This window comes from Pyrus communis, chromosome 5, assembly GCF_963583255.1.
Source record: "Pyrus communis chromosome 5, drPyrComm1.1, whole genome shotgun sequence".
Classification (NCBI taxonomy): domain Eukaryota; kingdom Viridiplantae; phylum Streptophyta; class Magnoliopsida; order Rosales; family Rosaceae; genus Pyrus; species Pyrus communis.
Window position 1 is genome coordinate 5,979,595 of NC_084807.1, and position 26,336 is coordinate 6,005,930.

The 26,336-nt window shown below is 36.0% G+C and overlaps 2 protein-coding genes across 2 annotated transcripts; both read left to right on the plus strand.

The window, feature by feature from the left end:
• The first annotated feature begins 6,579 nt into the window (after window positions 1-6,579).
• Window positions 6,580-11,524, plus strand: LOC137735675 (ent-kaurenoic acid oxidase 1-like). Its single transcript, XM_068475123.1, has 9 exons — window positions 6,580-6,986; window positions 9,057-9,534; window positions 9,628-9,894; window positions 10,266-10,355; window positions 10,434-10,512; window positions 10,631-10,737; window positions 10,832-10,953; window positions 11,054-11,199; window positions 11,317-11,524. The coding sequence occupies exons 1-8, from the start codon at window positions 6,724-6,726 to the stop codon at window positions 11,157-11,159; spliced, it is 1,512 nt and encodes a 503-aa protein (XP_068331224.1). The 5' UTR covers window positions 6,580-6,723; the 3' UTR covers window positions 11,160-11,199; window positions 11,317-11,524.
• A 12,149-nt stretch (window positions 11,525-23,673) lies between these two features.
• On the plus strand, window positions 23,674-25,141 carry LOC137733250 (E3 ubiquitin-protein ligase PUB23-like). The gene has a single exon (XM_068472398.1). It carries the CDS (start codon window positions 23,707-23,709, stop codon window positions 24,997-24,999), a length of 1,293 nt encoding a protein of 430 aa, XP_068328499.1. The 5' UTR covers window positions 23,674-23,706; the 3' UTR covers window positions 25,000-25,141.
• The last annotated feature ends 1,195 nt before the right edge of the window (window positions 25,142-26,336 follow it).

Consider the following 26,336-nt stretch of genomic DNA (forward strand, 5'->3'; position numbering starts at 1 on the left):
CTTGTGCTTGAAGGATTTACTAATGCGAATTGGATATCTGATAGTATTGATACGAAATCCATAAGTGGATATGTATTTACTTTGGGAGGAGCAATAATATCTTGGAAATCTTCCAAACAAACATGCATAGCCCGATCTACGATGGAATTAGAATTTATAGCTCTCGATATGGCTGGAGAAAAAGCTTAGTGGCTAAGAGATTGTTTGGAAGATGTTCTCATATGGCCGAAACCTATAACAACAATATGTATACACTGTGATAGTCTAGCTGCACAATATTGAGCTAAAAATAGTGTATACAATGGGAGGTCTAGAAAAATTAGCCGAAGGCATAATACAATCAAGCAATGGCTCTCTAGTGGTGTAATTTCTATTGACTATGTTAAGTCAAAAGATAATATTGTAGATCCGCTTACTAAAGGTTTGTCTAGAGAGCAAGTTAAGCATACATCGTAGGGAATGGGTTTAAAGCCAATAAAGTAAAATGAAACTGCCAAACAGAAACCTAACCTAGTGGATTGGAGATCTGATGGTCTAGGCTCAATAGGCAAACTGGTTTGGCTAGTTTCAATGAAGAAACACACTTACATACCCATTCCTATGATGGAAGAAGTGTGGTGACTACTGATGGGTGTAGGATATATTAGTTTAATGATATTGATACTTGTAAGTCAAGTGGAATAATAACAGCCTATTCTTAATCAATATCACCTATATAAGAGTAAATGTGGGGTCACATTTATGAGAATTACATGGCTACATTCTCTAAAGCTCTCATGAATCCAGGATTTGTTTAGGACCAAAATGAACACAAACGTATGAATTTACAAAGTGTTGGTGTGACATATGTTTTGCTTATTTTCTTGGTTTACTGCGGAGATGAATAGTTCAAGATTTTATATTCATTGCGTCATCTAGTAAATCCGATAAGTATATACTAAGGTATGTTCAAGTCCAAAAGACACCTCTCATGATGTGTGTCACATCTATTGTTTACTCTAATTTTTTACCTTACCCTAGGACCTAATAATCGGCTTAAGATGTGGGGTATTGTTGGAGTTTTGAGCTCCTTTAGTTCCACATCGAGGAACTTAAGTTCCTTAGAGGCCCTTATATTAGGTTAGTCACCTTTATTAGTGATTAGGTGTTAGACCATTTGGAATGAGAATTGAGGTTTGGGCCACTAATTGTGTAGATTAGGCTTGTGATAATTATATCATAATATTAATATAGGGAGTTGTTATTACCACTCTAAAAATCTCATTCTAAACTCCAAATTTTCTATATTAGGAAAAAAAAAAACCACTTATGAGGAGTGAAGAATGAGATTTTTGGAGTGCTAATAATATTTTCCTCAATATAATATTAATATTATTAATCAACACAAGGGCCTTGGGGCACTTGGGGCCTAAGAAGTTAAAATTAATAAGAGTTCATTAATTTTAATTTCGAATTAAGTTTTTAATGAAACTAATTAAGAAAACATTTTGATTAATAGACACAACTGTTTGGAAAGAGTTGTGTGGTTTCAGATACATCCAAAAGATATTTGAAAAGGTATGAAATAGCCTATATAATTGAAGACTCTTAGTTCCTTCGTGTATCATCTTTTTCCTTTCTATCTCTCATACAAAACCTTACAGAGAGTAAACACACAAAGCAATTCGCCAGAATTCTATAATCCAGTGCGGGTTGTAGAATTAGATAGTTGTATTTTGGTCGAGTAGACATCATAGAACCACAAGCACAAGAGTGGGACGAAAATACTGTTCGAATGACATAACTTTTGAGCCAGCCTCTATCTGTGTAAACCAAGTTAATACCATTTTAATTCTTGTATTTATTTATGTTATTTCATTCTGTATTGCAAGTATTTTTCGTTAATAAAGTTTTAGAATTTCAAATTCTGTTATTTTTATTTATTTCTGAATTGTTATCCAACAAGCATTTCATTACTTCGGATATCCTTGCCTCTTCAGGGTCTTTTCATTGTCTCTTTTAGGACAATCATCTCTTATTAGATGAATTTGTTCAGAGAACTAGGATCATAACCTCATCTAGAGCGTTATAGAGCTTGGATTTTTAATCTCCACTTTTGGGGAGTTGAATCATTGGAACCTATACATTTATCATGCTTCAGGCATGAGACACAGTAAAATTGACAGTGCATAGATTATCCTTTTTGGGACTTGAATCCATGTGGTGACGATTATGCTTTGGGCATGCAACATTTTAGTAGTGCTAAGTCCATGAATAGTCTTATTGAAATATGAGTCGGTTAGTTAGCACAAGATTTAATGCATGGATAGGTGCTCGGGGAGCATAACACTTTCTTGAAATATGAGTTTTCTAACAAAAAAACAGTTGAGCTTCTAAGAAGATTCAAGCAGGCATTTTCATGGATATTTTTATAAAAGGGTAATTCTTAGTTTATTATCCTCAAGTATTGTAATTTTCAAACTTTCATACGTCAAGGTCTTTTTCATCCCAATTTCATATTTCATACCTAATGTTTGAATTTTGTGACATTTTCATACTTCCATTAGTCTTTTTGTTATTAGCCTAGTTAACTTATGACGTGGCTAGACTTTCGCACATCAAAGTTATGTAGACCTGACAATTTCTTATACGACACGTAAACAACACGAAAATAACAAGTTTTAGGTCGACGCGATAACTAATCGGGTCGTTATTGAGCCACACGATAAGAACCCGTTAATAACAGGTTCTTAACATGTTTACACGAGAGTGACACGCAGGTAACTCATTTTGACACATTAAGAAAAAAGTTATTTTGATGATTTTAATTTTGTAAACTACTATAAAATACAATAGCCATTGTGTGTGCGCGCGCGTGTGTGTATTGTATATTAAAAATGTATTCTTGTATTATTTTTTTATAAAATTGAAAAATTTATTTATTTATTTACTTTTATAGTATACTATAGGCAAAAAGTGAGATTAAAAAAAATTATAAAACACATTAAAAATCAAGCAATTTAAAAATACCAAACACATTAAAAAAAATTATAATAATTAATTTACAAGTACGAAAAAATGTGAAAAAAAATATGCAAACACTTGTGATCGTATCCTTTACGCTTTGAGGATGAATACATCATCGTTTAAATTTTTAAAACCATACAAACCCTCAGGAATATTAATTTTAAAGGAGTTCAAAATAAATAAAATTCTTAATCATTAATGTACAAGTTTGAAACATGTGAAATCACATACAAACGCTCGTGATTGCTTCCTCTACGCTTAAACGATGGTTACATGATCGTTTAGATTTTAAAACCCTCCAAATCTTATGAAACTCAACTCCCTTTATTTTGCATATCCTTGTACATTTGGTATTTTATAGTAATGTACTAATATTTTTTCATTAGACTCTTTTTTTAGGGTATGCAATACTTGAAAGACAAATGTTTTTTCATTTTTTTATTTTTTATGTTTCCAAGTAATATTTATCTAACAATACAGTATGCATATACTAATTTAGTATTATGTTTTTCATTTTTTTGGGGTCAAATTATATTTTTCATTTTCACTATTTATTGATTTAAAATATATATTATTTAACAGGTAACGGGTTGGGTCATATTACTTGATAATATAAACGGGTCTATTTCGAGTCGGGTTAAATTATCCATTTACTTTAACCGGTGTTACATGACACGATCCGTCAAGATAATAGGTAAGTCATGAAAATGACATGAACACGAAAAACACATCACGAATACCAGGTCTAAAGTTATGCCACATGAACAATAAACATAAAGAATTAATTCATAAAAAGTAAAAAGACAAAATTAAAGAAAAGGCATCTCCCTTTTCTCTTCCCCTCCCTCTTTGACTCCCACCGCATTTCCATCCCACCCATCGGCCCATCTCCCCATTTGCGATCAAATGTCAGCGTCTCCACCACGCTCTCTGCTACGGCCTACACCGTCAATAAAATATGATTTTTACGGATTTCCTTGAGGAAATATGGTTTTTTTTTTTTTTTTTTTTTTTTTCAAAACCCATATCGAGAATTTGATTATTAAGAGGAGAAACTAGTTCTTGTGCTATGCAAGAGGAGAAACTAGTTTTTTTTTTCTTTTTTTTTATTTATATATATATAAGTTATTCATTTATCTTTTTAGTATCTAGAAGTGAAAATGTTTTAAGTAGTTAAATGAAAAAAAAAAAAAAATAGTTCTCAAATTATAATTTTGATAACTTTTCAATACTGAAATTTTTCAGGAAGCAACGAAATTTCATTTTCCACTGCTACAAAGATTGCAGCTGCCAAAATACAATGAAGCCTTATTCCGGCCCTGGAAAATCATTGTCCCACAGAGATGATGTGATGAAATGCACTTCTGAATTTTGAACGAAACACTTTTAGCAGAGGAAGGAACTCTCAACCTTCGGTTCTAAAACTTGAAAATAAGGTTATGCCTTTTGCTATGAAGTCCAATAATGGTTCGGCTGCATGTGTGCTGCACACTGAATGTAACCTGAGTAACACCTCACTTCGCCGAGAAAGGTAATGGAGTGACCTCGTTTCATGAAAGAATCAAGGACTCTTCGCCAGTAGAGAATTATGATAGATAACTAGTCGGACGTAGTAAACCTATTGTTTAAAAAATGTTAGGCCTCCTGAATCCAACTGATTCTACAACTCAATCCTATTTAACCAAACTATTACCTTTGATGGTTGCCTCTAGAAAACGCTGTCTAATAGGGATGTCGTCGTCCGTCGATAGTTAACACAAATCTGTCTAACCAGACTGTATTCGTGCTAATAGTTAGTGAAGCTGATAATATTTCTCAAAAGGGTCGAGAGAATTTGGATAGAGCATTAATTTGTGCGTTGAGTTAAAGGTCCCTCTACGTTGCAAATCCTCTTGTTTTTATAGGACTAATGCGCTTGGATGTGTTATAGGGTCCATGCCGTGAACACCAAGTCATATTTTGATAATGTAACGTTTAAGTGATTAGTTTATCCCACCATGTAACTGTCTAGGTGCATGAAAGTTCCAATGATAATTTCTATGGACTTATTCCAACTGATAATTATTCAAGCCAAATGACTTATCACGAAGTTTGATCAGATTGGCTCTTAGATTTCCACCTATGTGTCCCGTGTTTGAAACTCGCCCTCCCCTTATCAAGGTCAATTGCATGGTTTAATGTAGTCTTCTCACATCAATCCAACTTTTACGTATTATGGAGTCTATAAAAATCACTGACCGTTGAATCAACTTGTGGTATCAATCCACTGCCCTCTCATTTTTATCCTCATCTCCAAACTAAAATATATTTCTCCAAGATAATTATTACAATAATTGAGATGTGTAGGTCATTTGTAAAAATTTTAATTCGTTCAATGATATCAATTACTCGGGTGATAGTGCAAAAGCGAGTCCAAACAAGTAATTATTATATTTTCATGTGGATTTAAATGAGATTCCTAGTAGGTATTATTAATTTTAGGTTTAGTATATAATAGAAAAGCATTATATGTTATTCTTAGTATCTAGTCACTTCAAATTCATAACAAATATTGTAATTCTTTTTACATGGTATAATATTTAGCTATATATGGATTGTTTTTTTGGTGAACTCTATATATGGATGTTACGTAGATTGTATCTATTATCTTTTAACAATGTGTATACATTGTATTTTTCGTAATATCTGTACTCATTTTTGTGTGAGAAGAATCCTCACATTTAAAAGGAGCTAATGCTAATTTAGGGTGATTAAGAGATTTTACAATTTGGTTGTTATTGTGGTGTAATTATGTAATTAATTATAGAGTTGTGGTTACAAAACTAAAGCCCAACGGCTGCCTACTTGTGTATATAACCGTGTATGTGGGTTTATAAATGATAAGAAAGAATCATTTCTACAATTTTATTTAGCCTGCAAATTAGTATTTTTCTATATTTTCCCAGAAGGATCTTAGTCAGAAATTCCACATATTGTCCAAATTTAAACATTACTTTAAATGGCTTTTAGATTAGAAAAATGCCAAAATAAAAGTATACACGAATGGTGCAGGTTTAAAAGAATCAAAGCCAATTTACAACACGACGAAACAAAAAATATAGGTAAGGGGCCGGCATATATGTATGTCTTATCACACAGGTTTGTATGTTTTTTTCTTTTCTTTATTTGGTTTATTATGACAAATCGCAATTTCCTTATGTGTAATACTATTATTCATACCATATTTTCATACTACTTTAGGTTGCATGTGATGTGGACAGCTACATCATTTGAATTAATCAAATGAACTTAATTTGAATTAATCAAATGAATTAAATTTAAAAATCTAATTAATTCAAATGATGTGATTATTCACATCAGATGCTATCTAAAGTGATATAGAAATGTAGTATAAAAATATGTTACGGATAACATTACTCATTTTATACCCCTGTAGGCTCTCTCTTACACATTTTATACCCCTTTAGGCTCTCTCTCTCTCACTCTCTCTCTCTCTCTCTCTCTCGGGCCATGCCTAGGAGTATATATAAAGGAGCAAACATAGAGACACAGAAACAGAGTGAGGGATATCACTCAAAGTGCGAGCTTCTTCTCCCTCCCTCTCTCTCTCTCTTTCTGTGCTCACAGAGTGAGTGTTCTCTCTCTCTCTCGTTCTCTCGCTCCCTCTCAGTTTCTTTAGTGAGTGAGTAGTAAGTTATAACAAAGCAAAAGAGAATCATGGTGATGGGTTTCGTGGTGGGTGTGGGAACGGGGCTGGGTTCCATTTGGATGGTACTTTTGTTGAGCTTTGTTGGTCTTGTGGCCTTCTGGTGGCTTATCAAGAATGCGAATCGGTTGCTGTATGAAACCAAGCTGGGTGAAAGGCAGTACTCTCTCCCACCTGGTGACTTGGGCTTGCCTTTCATTGGCAACATGTGGTCCTTCCTCAGAGCTTTCAAGTCTAACAATCCTGAGTCCTTTCTCGATACGTTTGTTTCCAGGTCAAATTTCACCTCTCTCTCTCTCTCTCTCTCTCTAATTTTGCCAAAGTTATATTGTTCTTCCTTGTTTAGCTAAAAGCAAACTAAGTTGCGTTATGTGGTTGATATTGAGCCAAAATGATACATTTAGTAGCGGATATCAGTATATGCTTACAGTGTCGATATCTGGTCGATATCATGAAGTGTTCAAAAAATAAATGATTACCAAAATGTCGATCATGTTTGCACTCTATGTATCCGTAAATGGGTGTTTGAATTACCAATTTGTCCCAACATGGGAAAATCTTGCGTTGTACGTCTTTGTTTACCACAAGTAACGTTTGTGAAGTACAGAGTAGAAAACGTTACCAAAAACGCTACATAATTGCCTTTTTTTTTTTTCTTTTTTTTTTTTTGGTCACTTTCACTGTCACAATTGTAACCAAAGCTTTTGTCCTCTAATTTATTTGTGTAACTGATATTTTGTGTGCATGTTTGACACTTGTTGAGGACAGTCTTTACACAATGTGGGTGACTGCCACCACCACACTTCATGTAAATACTCCCAAATTTTCACCGCTCCTTATTTTGAGTTTTCTGCACAAAAACCCTTGTTTTAGCATGCTTAGGAAGGCTCACTGCTCTCTTTGTCCTACGAAAAACTCTTGATGACATAAAATACCGTCACAATAACGTTATGTGCCATGTAAATTGTCCTCATTTCCGATACGGTTCACGCCTTCTCATGTTTTTCGCATTACAAGTAATTGTCCACATAGGATATGTCAAACTTGAAACTACCCAAGAAATTATTTGAACTTGTGTCAAGTTAACAAGACGGATTTTTATTTAAGCCTTTGATAAGAGGGGCCTATCTCCTCCTTCTCTGTCCCACACACTAACTGTACATGAGGACTTTAGAGTACAATGGGTGGTCATGTTAAACCAAATTGTCCATGTAGGATGCTAATTAAAACTATAAAATATCCCAAATCTTGTTTATAAGAAATTTGGGTTTAACAGTAAACATTAAAAAAAAAAAAAAAAAAGGTTTTATATTTGGTAGATGTGGTACTCTTTTTTCTTGACAAAGTTTCTTCAAGTCGTTTTAACAAGTCAGGTTTTAATGAGGCCACTAATTTCCTCGTCTGCTTGATCTCGTCTGATGAAGAGTCAATTTACCTTAAATAAAGAAAAATAAAAAATGGTTTTAGAGTTTATTCTTTGATGGGTTGAGAATATCTTCATTTTTGTATTGAGGGGATTTGGTAAAGTTGTTAATATTTTGAATGAGTAGCCTAATTTAATTTCAATATGCTTCTCCCTTGTCCTCAACTACTTGGCATTTTCTGACCAAAGAAAGCACTTGGCATGCATTTAGGTGCAAAAGTGGGATATAATGGAGAATAGAGAACCTGACTCATTCCTACTGAGGATATGGAAGTCAATTTTCCAAACATAAGGAATATGTTCCCAATTTGTTGAGTTGATCGACAAGAACTGCTTTTTTTGCAAGTGATTCTCTTTAGAAACTGCTTTTAATATTCTCCTGTGTTTTTTCCCCGTTTTAAAATAAAAAACAAACAAAATAAAAAAGTTTAGAATAAAAAACGGACATGTGTGCTAGGAAACTAGATGAACTAACAAGTTCAATAGGTGGCCATCACTATAGTTTATGGGAATAAGAAGCAGAAAATATTTTTGGTCCAAAACCTGCATGCTTTTGTTGGGTACCATGCATGTAGCAATGTGTCGCACTAATGTTTTGTCAGGGCGATGCAGTGCGTCTAATGCACCCAATACAAACTAGTATATGGATGAAAGAACATTAGTTACATTGTACCATAATGTTGAACAATGTGAATGGAAGAGTTTCTTTTCGCCTCACCATTTGTCACTTCAACTCAAAAGCGAGTCTAACACGAGCGCGCGCAAACAGACACATACACTCTTCTTTGGTTGACCCTTTTTTCATTTGAATTATTTGGAAGTTGATTATCGGCTTAGTTCAATCGTTTTGTGTGTGCCATATATTTAGCCAATTTGACTAATTTCAGTGTAACGATGTTACCATATCAATGAACAATACAGATTTGGGAAAACTGGAATCTACAAGGCCTTCATGTTTGGGTTCCCAAGTGTCATTGTTACAACGCCTGAAACAAGTAAAAGAGTTTTGACAGATGACGATGCATTCAAACCCGGGTGGCCTGTTTCTACTGTGGAGCTAATTGGAAAGAAATCATTCATTGGTATATCTTACGAGGAACACAAACGTCTAAGAAGGCTAACAGCAGCTCCAGTCAATGGTCATGAAGCACTCTCCGTGTACATGAAGTACATTGAAGAGATTGTCATAAGGTCCTTGGAAAAATGGTCCAAAATGGGACAAATAGAGTTCTTAACTCAACTCAGAAAGCTTACCTTCAAGATTATTATGTACATCTTTCTTAGCTCAGAGAGCGAGTCAGTCATGGAGGCTCTGGAGAGGGAATATACAGTACTTAACTACGGAGTTAGAGCCATGGCAATCAATCTTCCAGGATTTGCATACCATAAAGCGCTTAAGGTGAGGAACTGATAAATTGGATTTTTGGTTTCATAACTTGGACAGTTGTGTTGGTAATTTTTTTAGCATTTAACTGAGGTCTTTGCATTTCAGGCTCGGAAAAATCTTGTTGCTATATTTCAATCAATTGTGGACGATCGAAGAGCTCAAAGAAAGGCCGGAAACTACTATGCAAAGAAGAAAGATATGATGGACGCTCTGCTGGATGTTGAGGACGATGATGGAAGAAAACTTACCGATGAGGAAATTATAGATGTACTGTTAATGTACTTGAATGCAGGCCATGAATCTTCCGGCCATACCATCATGTGGGCTACCGTTTTCCTACAAGCAAACCCAGAAGCTTTCCAGAGAGCTAAGGTATTTGAATTCACATATTTTTGGTTAGTTCATCTTGAATGAAGTTCTTTTATTGTCTCCTTTTCCTTTTGAATATTAGGGGACTGATTTACCTGTGCAGGCGCAATGACACAATTCACCAGTCGCAGCATTTTAGCCTTCATTTTGGCATGCATAATCAATCCACTTTGATTAGGCCGCATTTTTTAAATTGATCGATATTTATGCTGTTATTCAATGAATTATGGTTTGATCAATCCACCGATATGGTTTGATGAATTCTGTCTGATGACTCCTAAAAACTTTAAATATTATTTGCTAATCATGTTTGAACAATTTTGACTCCTAAAAACTTTAAATATTATTTGCTAATCATGTTTGAACAACTTTAGGCTGAGCAAGAGGAGATTCTCAAGAGGAGGCCACCAACGCAGAAGGGCATGACACTTAAGGAATATAGGGAAATGGACTATCTTTCAAAGGTAAGTGGCTTCACCTTCACTTTCGTCTTTATTCAGCAGCTGCCAAGTGATTCCAGCTAACTGTTTTAAACTCCATAGGTGATTGACGAAACTCTTCGCGTGATAACATTCTCACTCACCGTCTTTCGTGAGGCAAAGAAGGATGTCAAAATAAATGGTAGGTTAAGATTTTCTTTCTTATGTATTTTACTCTGCATACATATCTTCAATGGTTACACATTTTTCTTTGAATAACTATGAGACCTCAGAAATTTACGTAATGGCTTCAATTTCAGGTTACAGCATTCCTAAGGGCTGGAAAGTATTGGTGTGGTTCAGGAGCATTCACTATGATTCTGAATTATATCCAAACCCAATGGAATTCAACCCTTCCAGATGGGATGTAAGTTTTTAAACACCTGTAATTTACTAATAATTATGAAAAACAATAATTTATACTTACATCTAACTTGTTTTCCTGCTTTCTGCCGGCCCAGAATTTAACACCGAAAGCATTAAGTTTTCTTCCCTTTGGAGCTGGAAGCCATCTGTGCCCCGGAAATGATCTTGCTAAGCTGGAAATTGCTATTTTCCTTCACCATTTCCTCCTTAATTATAAGTGAGTACTCTTAAACAAATTCCTCTCCATGACTAAAATTGGAAACTTTGTTGTTATAATCTTAATAATCTTCTAATGTTTCGGTGATTTGATGCTGCAGGATGGAACGCGCTAATGCGGGATGCCCCTTGATGTACTTGCCTCACACTAGGCCAATAGACAATTGCATGGCAAAAATCAAGAAATGTGGATCTGCAAAGGCCTGAGAGCACTGAGAGGATAAGAGAAGAGAGTACACAGATTAAGGTATTTCATTTCGTAGGTTATAAATATAAGCCTTTTTACGGCCTCATATATTTCGCTTAGGTTCTATGATTTTAAATAGCAAATTTTGAACCTAATCTTCTGTCCATATGTTACTAGCCCAGGAGCCACGCCAGCAAATATACACAGAAGTGAGGCGACCGGGGAGTTTCCGCGGATCAGCAGCTAGCTTGGTTTAGTTAATTTAGAGGTTATGTTTCAGCGGGAAAGAAGACCTAGCATGCAAACCAATAAGAGCTATTTGTGCATTTGCAGGCTTGTTTAATCTGTAACCTTGTTGTCTTCTCTTAATAAAACTGCTGGACAATGCACCAAGGACTTGACTCTTTTTTTATTTTTTTATTCTTGGGCTGTCTTTTGTGGTTTTCTCCATTTATGATAAATTTGGACGAGAGATTAAGAGATTTCGGTTAAACTAATTAGAAATGCACTGCTCATGAGCATCATAAAGTCACCAAACAAATGAGAGCTACACGTTTTGAGGCATTATGTCCTTAATGGTCCAACGATGCCAACTAGAACAAAATTACTATGTACATCATTACATTTGATACTATTTTGACGGAATAAAAAGAACTTAGTCAAAGTTAAGAGAATAGTGAGTTTCAACATATAAAATGATGATATTTGAGTTTTAGAGAGAAAAAAAAAAAATAGTTACGAACAATTATAAAATAAAATATTATTAAAAACATAGATAGAAAATATCTTGAAACAATAGTTCAAATCCTCAAAGCCCAGCAAATTCTCGAAATTGATCCCTCCTTTAACTTAATGGCCAAAATCCTTATTTATATTACAAAAGGTTTTAGAATAAAACTAGAAAACATGATAAAATAATAAACTAGCAAATAAAAGGTTTCTATTTAAAGTTAAATTCAGACTTCTCAGGAAAACACACTTTTGACCGCCAAATCAATTCTGATTTGGTCTAGAAGGTCTCTTTTGAAAGCTTAGGACGTCCCCAACAAATCCATCTTCCTCAAAATATGCCACCTTTACCTTCAAAATACCTAAAACGTCCAAAAACGTTAATTTGAGAAAGCTACGCGCTGAACCTTCTTTTCTTTACCACGGTCAAACGGCTTAGTAGAAAAATCTGAAATCTTGATACAATCACCTTGGAAGACTCACAAACATCCTCTGATTGGAATCACTCCAAAATTCATGCGTTTGATTACTTTATGCTCAAGAGAAAGTCACATATCCTACATTAGAAATATAATTTAAGAGTATCAAAATTCTCACAAAATAACCAATAAATTAATACTAAGAATAGGATAAAAAAATATAATATAATATTCCCTCATCACCTGTGCACGTCTAAAACTTGATAGTATATAAGAGATAAAGTTCCGGGAAGGAAAAACTGAAGTAACGGTATTTCAAATTCGAAGCGAAATGACAACGGCTACTTTGGCAAGATAAATGGGCAAGGCTATTACAAACACCACAAGCTCAGGAAAGGGATGGTCCAACCCTCACATGGCGGCTGCTTCTCGCGCCATTGCCAAACGGATCCCATTGTTTGATCTCGTCCTCAAATTCAGAGATGCAATGGTAAATATCTAATACTAATTCAAAGTATTTGTCACACACTGCAAGTGTTTGATGAAATCCCTGACTCACATGCGGTAGCCTCTTTTTCTTTCTTAGGATGAAAGTTTCTATGTTTAAACTGTCTTCGTGAGTTTTAGGGCTTTAATTGTAGAAAACTGGTGCAAGTAGCTCTCAAGAAATCTCAGGATGGTTAGAGATGGTCTGGGATTTAATTCCAATGGAGCAACATCCTCGTTTCGTGACTACACTGTGGCAGTTATGGCGCGAAAGGAATAAGGTTCTTCATGGAGCCAAGGTGTCGTCGGTTCATTGTGTGCTATGATGAGGCGTATAAACAAGTTCTGAACTCCCATCATAGGAGTACTCCTTCCTTTGTGTGCTAGTGAGGTCCGCTGGAGGCCTCCTAGTGTAGGTATTCTCAAGCTCAATGTGGACGGAGCTATCAATGTTATCAATGGAACTAGAGGTGCGGGAGGCATTGTCAGGGATGATCGAGGATGGCTAGTAGGGGCTGTGGCGATGAAAGCTACAAACATAGTGTCGATCCTTGCTATGGAATGAAATCCAGTGTTATCCTAAAAAATACTGCATCCCAAATGCTAAATGTTTTTCAAAATAAAAGAGGATTTGAAAGGATCTGAGGATAAAGGCAGAAACTCATGTTTAGAGAAGCTGTCACAGACGACCTGTCAGCCATATTAGGTGACCGGCTGATTGGGCTTTAAAGCACATAGCTTGCTGCTAGGACCAGACCAGTCGGTCTACCTTGCAGAATTCAAATTCTCACACCTCTTCGGAGGTGGAGTTCTGTGAATACGTTTAAAGCTTGGAAGCTCCATATATAGTACCAAAGTTACTCAAATCAATGTTCTCTAAGTTTGAGAACGAAATCAAATGAGCAGACATGTCTTTCTTGAAGTGGTGCTTCTTGATCAAAGAGTGCAAACCAAGAGATATCAGGCTTTGAATGGTTGTTCCATTTTAGAATCGGATACTTAAACCTCCTTAAATAGAGGGCGAAATTTTGGAAGAAAGTATGATTGATATTATTCTTACAAATACTCAATGCTATACACAAAGCCTACTCCACCTTTTTCAATGAAAAACCAAAACACTAGGAACAATATTTCTCTAGGTTTTGTAAATTTCCTTAGTTTTTTACTTGAGTATTCCTTGTTAACTCTTGTGTGTTTGGGGTTTGTCTTATGAGAGTGCAAAATTTTGACAAATAATAAGCATAAAGATATGCTTCATTGTATCCATATGGCTTATTATTCAATGATACCTTTGTAAACTTGATGTGGACGCTAATAAAGTCTGATAGATAGCATATTTATACTTGCCTTGAAGCAACTTTTCATCTTCATCGTCATATTTTCAGAAATTTTCTCGAACACCAAATTTCGTCCATATTTGGCTTTTTATTTTTATTTTTATTATTTTTATATTTTTTTAATTTCTTTTCCATTCTATCTCATGTGCTTCTGCGTCGCTTCAGAATGCGAGGGCTAGGAATCCTGTTTTGAGTGACAGGGAGCAACCAAGGACTCGGTTTAATCCCCCTTGGTCCCCTTCTCCCAATGATATGGTAAAGATTAATGTGGATGCCAGTTGGAAGGCGGGTGGTAGCACTTGTCATATGTGGTACGGGACTCGAACTCCAACTGCTTGGCGGTAAGGAGGAAGGAAATAAGGGCTCCATACGTCCTGGTGGCAGAGGCTTTGGGTGCTTTGGAGGGCTGCGCTCTGGCTCAACAAATGGGGTATTCGAGAATTTGTTGAATAAGAAGAGTATCCAAGATAACTCTAATGATCCCAAGAAGAAGAAAATAGAGCACACTCTTAAAGAAAGCTCACAAAACAAACTAATTAGCAAAGCTTTTCTTATTTAGCTCTAGGCTTTGTTTCTCCTTGGATGATTTACAATGCTTAAGGACTTGGGTATTTATAGCAAACCAAATGAAAGCTACACCACACACTTACTTCACCTACAACCTCCACTTACTTCACCAACCTCACACACTTACTTCACCAACCTCACACACTTACTTCAGCAACCTCACACACTTACTTCACCTACAACATCCACCTACTTCACCTACAATTGACATTGATTCTCAACAATCCCCCTCAATGTCAGCTCTCATTCTTTGCACTGTGCTGAGCAGACAGCGAAAATTTTCGAGCTTGCCTGTACTTAAACTTTTTTGTGAACAAGTCCGCAACTTGATCATTCGTTTTGACCTGTCTCATCTCAATCTCTTCTTGTAGAACCTTTTCTCTGATAAAGTGGTAGTGCACTTCCACATGTTTAGTTCTTGCATGAAAGACTGGATTTTCCGCCAAGCGAATGGCCGATTGGTTATCACAGTACAATGGTACTGGATAATCTACTGGTTGATGTAGATCACTCATCAACTGTACCAGCCATACATTCTCTTGAGCTGCCATTGCTGTTGCTCTATACTCTGCTTCAGTGGTTGACAATGATACCGTGGCCTGTCTCTTGCTACACCAAGAGATGGTTCCAGAACCAAGCTTAAACACATACCCAGTTGTTGATCTCCTGGTGTCATGATCTCCCGCATAGTCAGCATCACAGTAACCAACTAACTTGCAGTCTTCACCTTTCTTGTACAAAAGACCATAGTCAATTGTACTCTTCACATATCTTAGTATTCGTCGAACTGCTTCCAAGTGAGGCTTCTTTGGATTTTGCATGTACCGACTCATCACACCAACTGCATAAGAAATGTCAGGTCGAGTCAAGGTTAAGTAGATCAGACTACCTACCAATTGTCGATACATCGTCGCATCTTCCAAATCTTTTCCTTCATGTGCACTCATTTTGACATTTGGCTCCATCGGCGTAGAGATCAGCTTGCATTCGAGCATTCCGAACCTCTTCAATAAATCTTTGGAATACTTCTGTTGACAGAGAAATATTCCTTCTTGTGTGCGATCAACCTCTAGACCAAGGAAATGCTTGAGTTGACCAAGTTCCTTCATCTGGAAACGGACTGATAAATTCTCCTTCGTCTGAAGATTTTCTGCCTCATCATCACCGGTTATGATTAAGTCATCCACATACACTAGCACAATAGCTAGCTTTCCTTCATTGGCTTTGACAAACAAGCTGGAATCTGCAGGTGTTACTGAATAACCACTTTGTGTTAGAAATTCAGCAATCTTACCATACCACGCCCTGGGTGCTTGTTTCAATCCGTAGAGTGCTTTCCGCAGTTTACACACATATTCAGGATGATCTTGGTTCTGAAATCCCATTGGTTGGATCATGTAGATCTCCCGATCCAGCTCTCCATGAAGAAAAGCATTCTTCACATCCATCTGCCACAGATTCCAGTCTTTGTTGGCTGCAAGTGCAAGTAAGACTCGTACTGTTGTAAGCTTCGCCACTGGACTAAACGTTTCATCATAGTCTAGTCCGTACTGTTGAGAGAAACCACGAGTTACCAATCGTGCCTTGTACCTCTCGATTGACCCATCTGGACGACGCTTTATCTTGTAAACCCACTTGCAGGATATGGGTTTCATATCTCTTGACTTTGGCACGAGATCCCAAGTCTGATTTTGCTGAAGTGCATCAAGCTCTTCTTTCATAGCTGTCATCCACTCAGAACTCTGCGATGCTTCTTCAAACGTCTCAGGTTCTGTTGCAGTTGTTTCTTCAATTATGGCTGCATTGGCGTATTTAGGATTTTGCTTCCTGATTCTTGTTGACCTCCTTAGTTGTGATTGTGGAGTTAATACTTCCACTTCACTAGGTCTATCTTCTTTTGGTTGTTGATATATGTCAGCTTGGCAAGGCTTTTGGGGCACTGCTTGCTCAACATCATCACCATCAAGCGAATCTTCAGACTCATCAGGTCTCAACTGGATTCGAACAATTTGCTCCCCCATCTTTTGCTGCAACTTATCTTCTATCTCTCTTGAATCAGGCAACACTTCATTTTCTGAGCACCACCAAGAAGATGTTTTAGCATCCCATTCTTCATCCATAGCTAGATATGCTATGACGTCCCAATCATCTTCACTTTTCTTCTCTAAGTTGGCGACGTTACTCTCTGCAGGCCTTTTGAACCAGCAATCCTTCGCCATGTGACCATTCTTTCCACAATTGTAACATTTGCCCTCAAATCTTTTATTATTCTGGGACTGACCACGGTTGCCGTGATACTTCGGAGCTCCCCCTGGCCGAGAACTCCCTCCTCCTTGATGACCTTTTTCCTTGTCACCATTTCTTTTAGATCCACCACCAGCACGTTGCTTAAAGCTGCCTTTACTTTTGGTGTGGAGCGCTTCCTCCTCACCTTTTAACGAGACCCCTCCCATTTGCTTTGCCAAAGCTTCTTGATCGGCAAGCAAATTCTCAAACTCAACAAGCGATGGTTGTGTCGGCCATCCTTGTATAGCGGCAATGAACCCTCGATATTCGGGTCTCAAACCATGGATAATTATTCTCTTCATCCTGGTTTCCCCAATAGGAGCTGTTGGATCTAATTCTGAAATTTCGCGGCATGTCGACTTCACCTTGTGAAAGTACTGGGCAATCGTCATGTCGCGTTGTACCATCGATAGCAGCTCATTCTCGAGAAGTTGCAATTTTGTATCGTTCATCTTCGAAAAGAGTGTAACAAAAGTGTCCCATGCTTCCTTTGGCGTTTTAGCATCCTGAATGTGCTCCAACATTTCTTCTTCTATTGTGGTCTTTAAGGCAAACATTGATTTGCCTGCTTTAATTTTCCACTTCCGCAAGACACCGTTAACATCTTCCGCTGCCGGTTGTGTAACTTCACTACCACCGACAACCTCCCACAAGTCTTGACCTTGAAGGTAAGACTCTATACACGTTGCCCACGTGTTATAGTTTTGGTTGTTGAGCTTCTTGATTCCTCCAACAACTTGAAGATCACCCATCGTATCGGCAAGACTTTGACTACACCGAACAAGCTTGAGTGACTACCGTGCAGAGTAATACACTACTCTCGACACAAAGAAGCTCCCTCTCAAGGTTTGTGATAACCCCAGCAATAATCTCAAGAATTTTTTTTCTGATGTGGAAGATCAGTCAAAACTGCAACCACAGAGCATACTCGAAATTTCAAGAGACTTTACAACCAATGCTCTACCAAGAACGATCCCTGACCGACTTGGCTCTGATACCAATTGTTGAATAAGAAGAGTATCCAAGATAACTCTAATGATCCCAAGAAGAAGAAAATAGAGCACACTCTTAAAGAAAGCTCACAAAACAAACTAATTAGCAAAGCTTTTCTTATTTAGCTCTAGGCTTTGTTTCTCCTTGGATGATTTACAATGCTTGAGGACTTAGGTATTTATAGCAAACCAAATGAAAGCTACACCACACACTTACTTCACCTACAACATCCACCTACTTCACCTACAACCTCCACTTACTTCACCAACCTCACACACTTACTTCAGCAACCTCACACACTTACTTCACCTACAACATCCACCTACTTCACCTACAATTGACATTGATTCTCAACAGAATTATCTTAGAGTCCGACTCTAAGTAGGTGATCTCATGGTTCAATGGTTGCATAGATAATGGAGGCTGGGAGGTGTTTCCTAACCTCTGTAAGATTCGGCAGGTGGGCAACCTCTTTCTCGCGTGCAACTGGTCTTGGGTCTCAAGATCAGTAAATGGAGTGGCGGATTTCATAGTGTCGCATTATGGAGCGGAGATGAGCGACTTGCTCTGGTTTGAAAGACCCTTATCTTCATTTGTAAGAATCTTGAACAGGACGGGCTTCCATGCCCTCCAAACTAGTTTTTGTTTAGGGAGGCTGTAAAGGTTGACATGGGCGTGTTTCTCTCGGTTTCCTTTTATTCCCTTAGTGTTTTTAGCCTGATGTTTGTTATCCCGGAGTTGGCTTTCTGTACTCTTCTTGGCTTCGGCCCTGGTAATGATATTTCCAGTTCGTCCATATTTGGTAGGTGGACGATACATGACCAACTTAAGAGGGTAAAAACTTATAGTTTTCCGCACTTAGATGAGTTGGTGCTATGGTGCTATACATAGTCGATTGATTACACCTGCACGAATTGGTTGGAAATATAATTGGTTGGCGGTTGTCGGTTTTAGTTAGTGGCAGAAAGTGTCATGGATGAAAATTTTGAATATCTAATGGTGAGGAGGATATTGGGTATTTAAAAAAGTTTAGGTTACCGTCTTATAGGAAGAGGGGATGGGCGAAGACGTTAAACCACCAGCAAGTTCATTAATGGATTAACCACCTTAGTTAGTAATTCAACAACTGCTAACTTGTGACGTTTGCCCACCATTAGTTTCATTCAAATTGAACCGCCACCTCCCTGGTGTAGAAACGCCGCGACACTAGGTCATCCGCCATGAGCAAGGGCGGGGAGCTAGAGGCCTAGGGACAAGGGCCCTTTATCAAATTTTGTATAGCCAAATTTATGCGTTAATAATATATCTACAAAGTTTATCACATCCTTATCTTTATAGGTCATACCACTTGGCTGCGGCTTTCTTCAAGAAGTTAGACCTTTCTAATCACTTTCAACAAGAAGAAAGTAGTCTACTTTTATACTTACGGGTTATGGTTCTTTTTTATCGCTTTGTGCGTGTAGAGAGTAAGGTTACTTTTATAGTCGATGATTAAGTTTTATGAGTAATTTGACTCGTCTAATCCTTTATCAGCCTCATTAATGAAATTACAATTTTATCTAAATTGATAATCGAATTAAACGAGTTTTAAAACTTGAGTCTTGATTCACTTTTGTTGTTAACTATTCCATATTATATTGGGAGATTTTTCTGAGCAAATATATAGTTCTAATCAAACCGAAAAATATAACATGGAAAGATTGAAGGTGTTGATAAAAAAGCTAGCATTGAATAACATAAATAAACAAGAAATTGACAATTGGGCATCTTACTATCTCTTCCCTTCTTCTTCTGACTTATTAGCTTATTCTGTTTCCACATGGATCTTGCCGCTATATATGAAAAGTTTAACATTAAAAATAAGCTTCGACTACCGACTAACACGACGCATATATAGACTAGTCCTTGCCATCACATCTCTCACAGTCAGATGAGCATTCTTATTATATTACCAAGGATATAAATATAATTTAAGCATATGATCTCCCCTACACTTCCATGCCACCACTTGGCCCAACATACACCTTACCATTTTTCCGGCTAAAAATAATTTAAAGAAAAGGGAGTTTCAAACCCAAGATGAATGAGAAAAAAAAAAAAAAAAAAAAGATATAAATAAAATTAAAAAAAAAAAAAAAAAAAAAAACTTTGAGCATCTTAATTATGACGTTATATGATATCTTAAAATGCTAAGAGTTTGGCCATATAAAGTGGATCCTTTTTTTTTCAAATTTTAACTTCAAGAATTGCTACACGACCACATTTTTCATATCACAATCACACATTGTCTAATAGAGATAAGGTTTACCAACATATGTGAGTCTTATCTCTATTAAAAATGATAAATGTAGTATAAAAAATCTTATAAGACTAACCTTTTTATTTAACTTCAGTGAAATTTTTTAATTTGGGAATATATACACTTCATATGTAACGATAATGACTACTATATTTTTTGTTTGTAACAGATGATGGTAAAAGCTAACACATTATATTTGACTCAATAACTCAGTCACTCTCCAATGCACATGAATAATTTTAGGGTCGCATATATTTTGAAAAATGTGTAGGTGAAGCCTCAGTACAAGAATTGTCATATAACACAAAAACTTAAAACAAAATCTGGTCTAGACTAATGACAAGGTTCGAAAGAGAGTTTAGGACAGATACATACCATCATCTGAAATAGTATGAGAGGATGGAGAAAGCCGAGCATTTGTGATTCCAGAACTAGCTAGGTTTTGTATGCTTTAAATTGATACCCATTATAACAATATACTGGTAAGCACAAACAACGGTTATAACGAAAATTATGACAAATTTTTCTTTTGTAATTTTCAAGTTGTTAAAAAAAAAAACATGTAGACGGGTAAAAAAAAAGGTAAACAGGTAAAAAAGGATAAACGGGTTAAAACGCGGGTAAATGGTTATGGTTAAATGTAATTTCTAGAGTTTTGTCAACTTCCAAACGTAAATCCTGGTTTTGGTTTCATAATATTATAATATCTAGTTTAATTTGTCAAACTTTCAGAATTACTTCATGAATTCTGTCAACATCACAGTGTAAATATATCTCGTTTCATTTCACGTATCTGTTAGACTTGAAAAGTATGTAGACGCAATTTCTGAATTGAAAATGATACGTTAAACATCAAGTCATATGGTTTTGAACTGTAATTAGGCTAAAACTTAATAAAATGCCCAAAAAAAGGATAAGCTCGGGCCTAGACTTCCCAATAAGTGATATGGTTTAAATTTTCTCCTCTAGTTTTAGTTCACACCAAACAAAATCGCCCTGCTTAATAGTGATTGGTTATACAGACTGCAGTATATAGTACAACTATACTGCACAAATGATTGGCGAACTATTTTATGCACAAAATTTAGTTTAAGAATTCAAGCTCTCTAGCATTACCCTTAGTAAAATAGTGTTCGAACTTCCCTATAGTTTAAATGTAGACATTTGAAGAAACTAAATCAGTTTTCTTGTATTTTTTTATTAGAAAGAACTAAGGCATTTTATACTCAAATTTATCAATACCTGCCGATTGTCCTGAAAATTAAGATTTTCTTCTTCAATCATTGTGTTTCAAGTTGAAATACTTCCCTCTACTCTTGATATAAATTAATATAAAATGTCGCTCATAATAAAATTAAGGATAAAAAGATTGTCAACTTGTGTAGCTCTCCTTTGGATACCACGTACTATTGGACCCGATTAAACAAAACCAATGATTTTTTTTGTCAACTAGCAATCAGCTCCAATTTTCTATTATTTAAACAAAACCAATGATTTTTTTTTTTTTTGTTAAACTAGCGTGATCATCAGCTCTATTTTTCTATAATTCTGTCAAACATTGCTGATCCAACTCCCTTAATAATAATAAACTTTAGAAATAAAAATTTGTTGATCCAACTCCAATTTTTTTATTTTTTTTATTGAATTTGATCAGATTTTCACCTGGAGAGTTAGATGGTATATATCATTGTCAACAAAAGGCAGCTCAACCGTTGGTAGCTACAAGTTATTGAACATAAAAACATCTTGGTCTTTTGTTCCGTCATATTCCTAATATTATAAAAAGTACACACTTAATTGAGAACATGTTAGCCTCGCAGTATTCGCCGTGTGTTTTGTGAGATTGATTTGAAACATGTAGAAAATTCATAGATATAGTTGAAAACTCTCCATCTTTTAATATGATCAGTTATAAATTTTAAAAAAGAAAAAAAAAGAAAAGAGAAAACTGCAGATTCAAACCATGCATATATATCTTGTGCGCGCAACGTATGATGTAGATGTAAGTGGTTACTTTTTAAAGTCAACTCCCAAAACGGGCGGATATTTATGTTCATTTTGTTTTCCCACACCAAAACTTATAAAATCTTCCCTATGCCCTGTTATTAGAAAAAGGATCCCTGATCTCCAGATGAGCTGTGAATTCAAATCATCAAGGTTTAGCCTGCACTATGAGAGATTTTTCGGTGCATTATGAAATATTTTTCGGTATACTCGATACATTGTCATATGGTATAACAATTTCACTTAAATTATCAGATACGTTTGTTGTATTTTATGAATATACTCTAGAAGTAAAACATATCAATCATGTCGTTCACCACATGCGGAGCTAATTAAAGGTCTACAAAGGTCACTCAATTAAACATAACCTAATCTCATATGTGCTTAAGGATAAAGAGACTCAAGACACTTGGGCTTAAAGGTGTATGTCATTTCATTCTTTGCCTCAAGTTAGATTGACCCTCTTATTAGAAATTCTGACTACACCATTGTCGTTCACTCCTATTGTAATACGTAAAATAATACATTATGTGGTAAGTGTTTTAAATAAGGCTTTAATTTTCTGATGTGAAATTCGTTCTCAACAAAATCCATATTCATTGGATAAAATGAGACCTATTCCCTGATCAGTCACATTACAATGCTGTCACAAACAAATCTGGAATTAAAGATATAATTATTTTTCATTCATGTTACTACCAGGAATGAGCCGATGTCATATTATATATATATATTTGATTTTTCCAAAAATTTGATTTTGCTGTAAATTAATTGGCTCCTCATTGTATATACATCTAACCTGCAAATAAATGTACTCAAATATTATGTTAATGCCATATTTGTGAACCAGCAAAATTATCACTGGCATGCTTTTTTCCTTTTTAATTAATCGCGCCGTTTCTTTTAATTTGAATTTTCTGAAAAGGAAGTTAATCTTAAACATGGTCAACCAAACACATGCATGAACAAAGTAACTCCTCGTCAATTTGCCATGGTGTTCTTACCATCTTTTTATTTTTGCGGTCAAGCTATTTGCCATGTGTTACCAAGCAGAAACGTTTATTCCAGTGGTGGATATATCTCATAAAATTATTAGATTTTTGGATAAGAAAGCAAAATAACAAAAAGAAATGGGTCAGATAGGAATATCACCACAACTATGGTAGACTTATGGTACTTAATTAGAATTAAATTTAAAATTTAAAATTTTTAAAATAAATTCAAAACAAAGAAACTTTCCTGTGCTGACTTGTAGATTTAATGCTACAGCTAGGGATAGCTACCAAATGCATATCCATATGTTGACTTTGAATTTTTCCCTTTTTTTGGACTTCCACATCTTCCTCCCCTCACTATATATATACATATTTGCGTGTGTGAGAGGAGATCTCAGTATTGTTAATAACCTCATCAGTCATAACCTCCTCAACTTCTCTTTGATTTTACAATGGAGGATCTTGAGATATCAGAGAGAAAAACACCTGCAGATCATTCAGCCATGGACGACTTTCCTCCGTACCATTTCAGATGTCCCATTTCTATGGAGCTCATGAAAGATCCCGTCACCATCTCCACTGGTGTCACCTACGAGCGTAACAACATTGAGAAATGGTTCTTCTCCTACAAGAAGAAAACTTGTCCTGCCACAATGCAAAGCGTTGAGAATTTCGACATGATTCCAAACCACACCCTCAAGAGGCTCATTGTTGCATGGCAAACCAAGGAGGATGCTAAAAAAGCTATTTGCTCAACATCATCTACACCAAGGCCTTCAAATAAACATGACGAAATTCAAGCGCATCTCAACACAATCGTGTCATCCCCATTCAAGGTAAATTCGATTAAGAAACTCCGTTCCATCATCGAGATAGATGACGAGACGAAAAATGATTTTATTCGATCAAACGGGGTCGAAGTTCTTGTCCAAATTCTTGATCAAATTCTCTTGGAGAGCTCGGATTTCATTACGTTTAGAGCTTGTGAGGAGGCTCTTTGTATTCTTCACCAACTTCCCATATTGGAAGAAGGGAAAACATTTAAATTGTTATCGAAGCAAGAATCAACCAGATCAATGGCCATCATGCTTCAGCGAGGAAGCGCTGAGGCACGGCTCCATACCATTACCATATTCAAGAAGATGACGAAAACCCAGTATGATTGGAGCTTCGTGGTACAAGATCAAGGTATAGATTTTTTTAAATCCTTGTTGGAGCTTGTTTCGGATGAAATATGTAGCAAAGCAAGTTCTTGTGCCTTGGAAGTCTTGATAGAAATATTGACAGCATCAAAGAAAAACAGGCTGAGGGCAATTGAAGCGGGTGCAGTTTGTGTCCTCATAGAGCTACTGCCAGACTCCAACAGATCCAAATGTGAGAAAATGTTACAAGTGATAAAGTTGTTATGTGAATGTGCTGAGGGAAGGCAGGCCTTGGTGGAACATGGTCTGGGCATTGTTTCCATTTCCAAAAAAATGTTGCATGTTTCCAATGCTGCCACCAAGATTGGGGTCAAGATCATATGGTTGATTTGTAATTTTCATCCGACCGAGAGGGTATTGGAGGAAATGTTGATTTGTGGACCTGTGAAGAAGCTTGTGGCATTGTTGCACATGGATGGCAGATCTTCTACAAAGGATAAGGTGGTGAAGATCTTCAAGATGCATGGAAATTCATGGAAACAATATCCATGTTTCCCTTGTAATTTGAAGGACTATTTGGGATTTGTAAATGATCCTCGCTAATTAGGGTTTTATCTTCTTTCAAGTTTTGTATTAATTTTTTAAAACACACAGCAAAATACAGTTAATTTTCTCATGAAAAAAATTGAACTGGTACAAGTATTGTGAAAGTCTAATTAATGATTTAGAATTTTATATATATGATTCGGATATTGGTTCAATGGTGGTATAGTACTATTTTATTTTGTGTTGCTCAGGATATATATCCTTTTCATCGATGGAACTGCATCTATCCCTAGATATGCTTTCTAAATTTCCTTTTACCTTTCTTCTGGCTGCAATCTCTCTCCTGCTAATTGTTTCTACTTAACTGGAGTAAGTTTTTGTTTTTGTTTTTTTGTTTTTTTGTTTTTTTTCAGAGTAAGTTTTAGTTCAACTCACATAGAATATGAGTCTTATGTTTATACGTATTGAGTTTAAAAACAAATTGTAGTTGAGCAAATCATGGAGGCATGTGAGTGTACAATAAGGGATCTCTAACCTTCAAACGTTTTAAGGAGAATACTCTATGATATAATTAAGAGTCTTTGGCCACAGCACATGAATGAGATTTGAGAAGTACATTGACAAGAGGATTAGATCAAATAGTAGACATGAATAACTATCAACCAAACAATATGATTAAGAGTATTGATATAGAGAAAATCATATTGAAGAATACAACGGAGTTGAGTAAGGACAATAAATTGTTTAATTGTTTATAGCTAGAATTAATTAATTTGTTAATTAATCAAACTAATAAGTTTGTTTTAGATCTCGAGTTAGTGTTAGGCCTCAAGACCTAATAGGCTTCGAATAGTCAAAGCCATTAACTTAAGTTGTATGACAACTTAGTAACTAAAACTCAAAAGGTCCAAAAGCCCAAAGGCTTTAGGCATAGTTGTGAGAAGGGAGATGTTTTCACTTATGTTGAAAGCCATGTATAAGGAGAATTATATCTCCACCTTTCATTAGGGGTTTCTTTGAGGCAAAAGAGAGAAAATATCTTTTTTTTTTTTCTTCTAAGGAGGTCGGCCACATGGAAGAGGATTGCTTGCATTTTTTCCCCTCCCATGTCACTCATCTTCTTCCTCAATCATTTTTAGTGTCGAAATGTAGAGGCCTCCTTCTTTAGTGGCTTTTGAGAATCCAATGAGCCAAAATGATGAAGATGAAGGCTATGGAGTCCAACTCAAATAGAGGAATGAAGGCCCTCACTTTAGATAATTATCCTTTACGTATGCAAAGATGAACTACAAAGGTATAATAACTCTCGACTCTCTTTGTGAATTTCAATTGAGTCTTTGGTTCACCACATTAGTAGGCTTTAAATTTCATGGGTAAAGTTTTGTTTTGAGTGC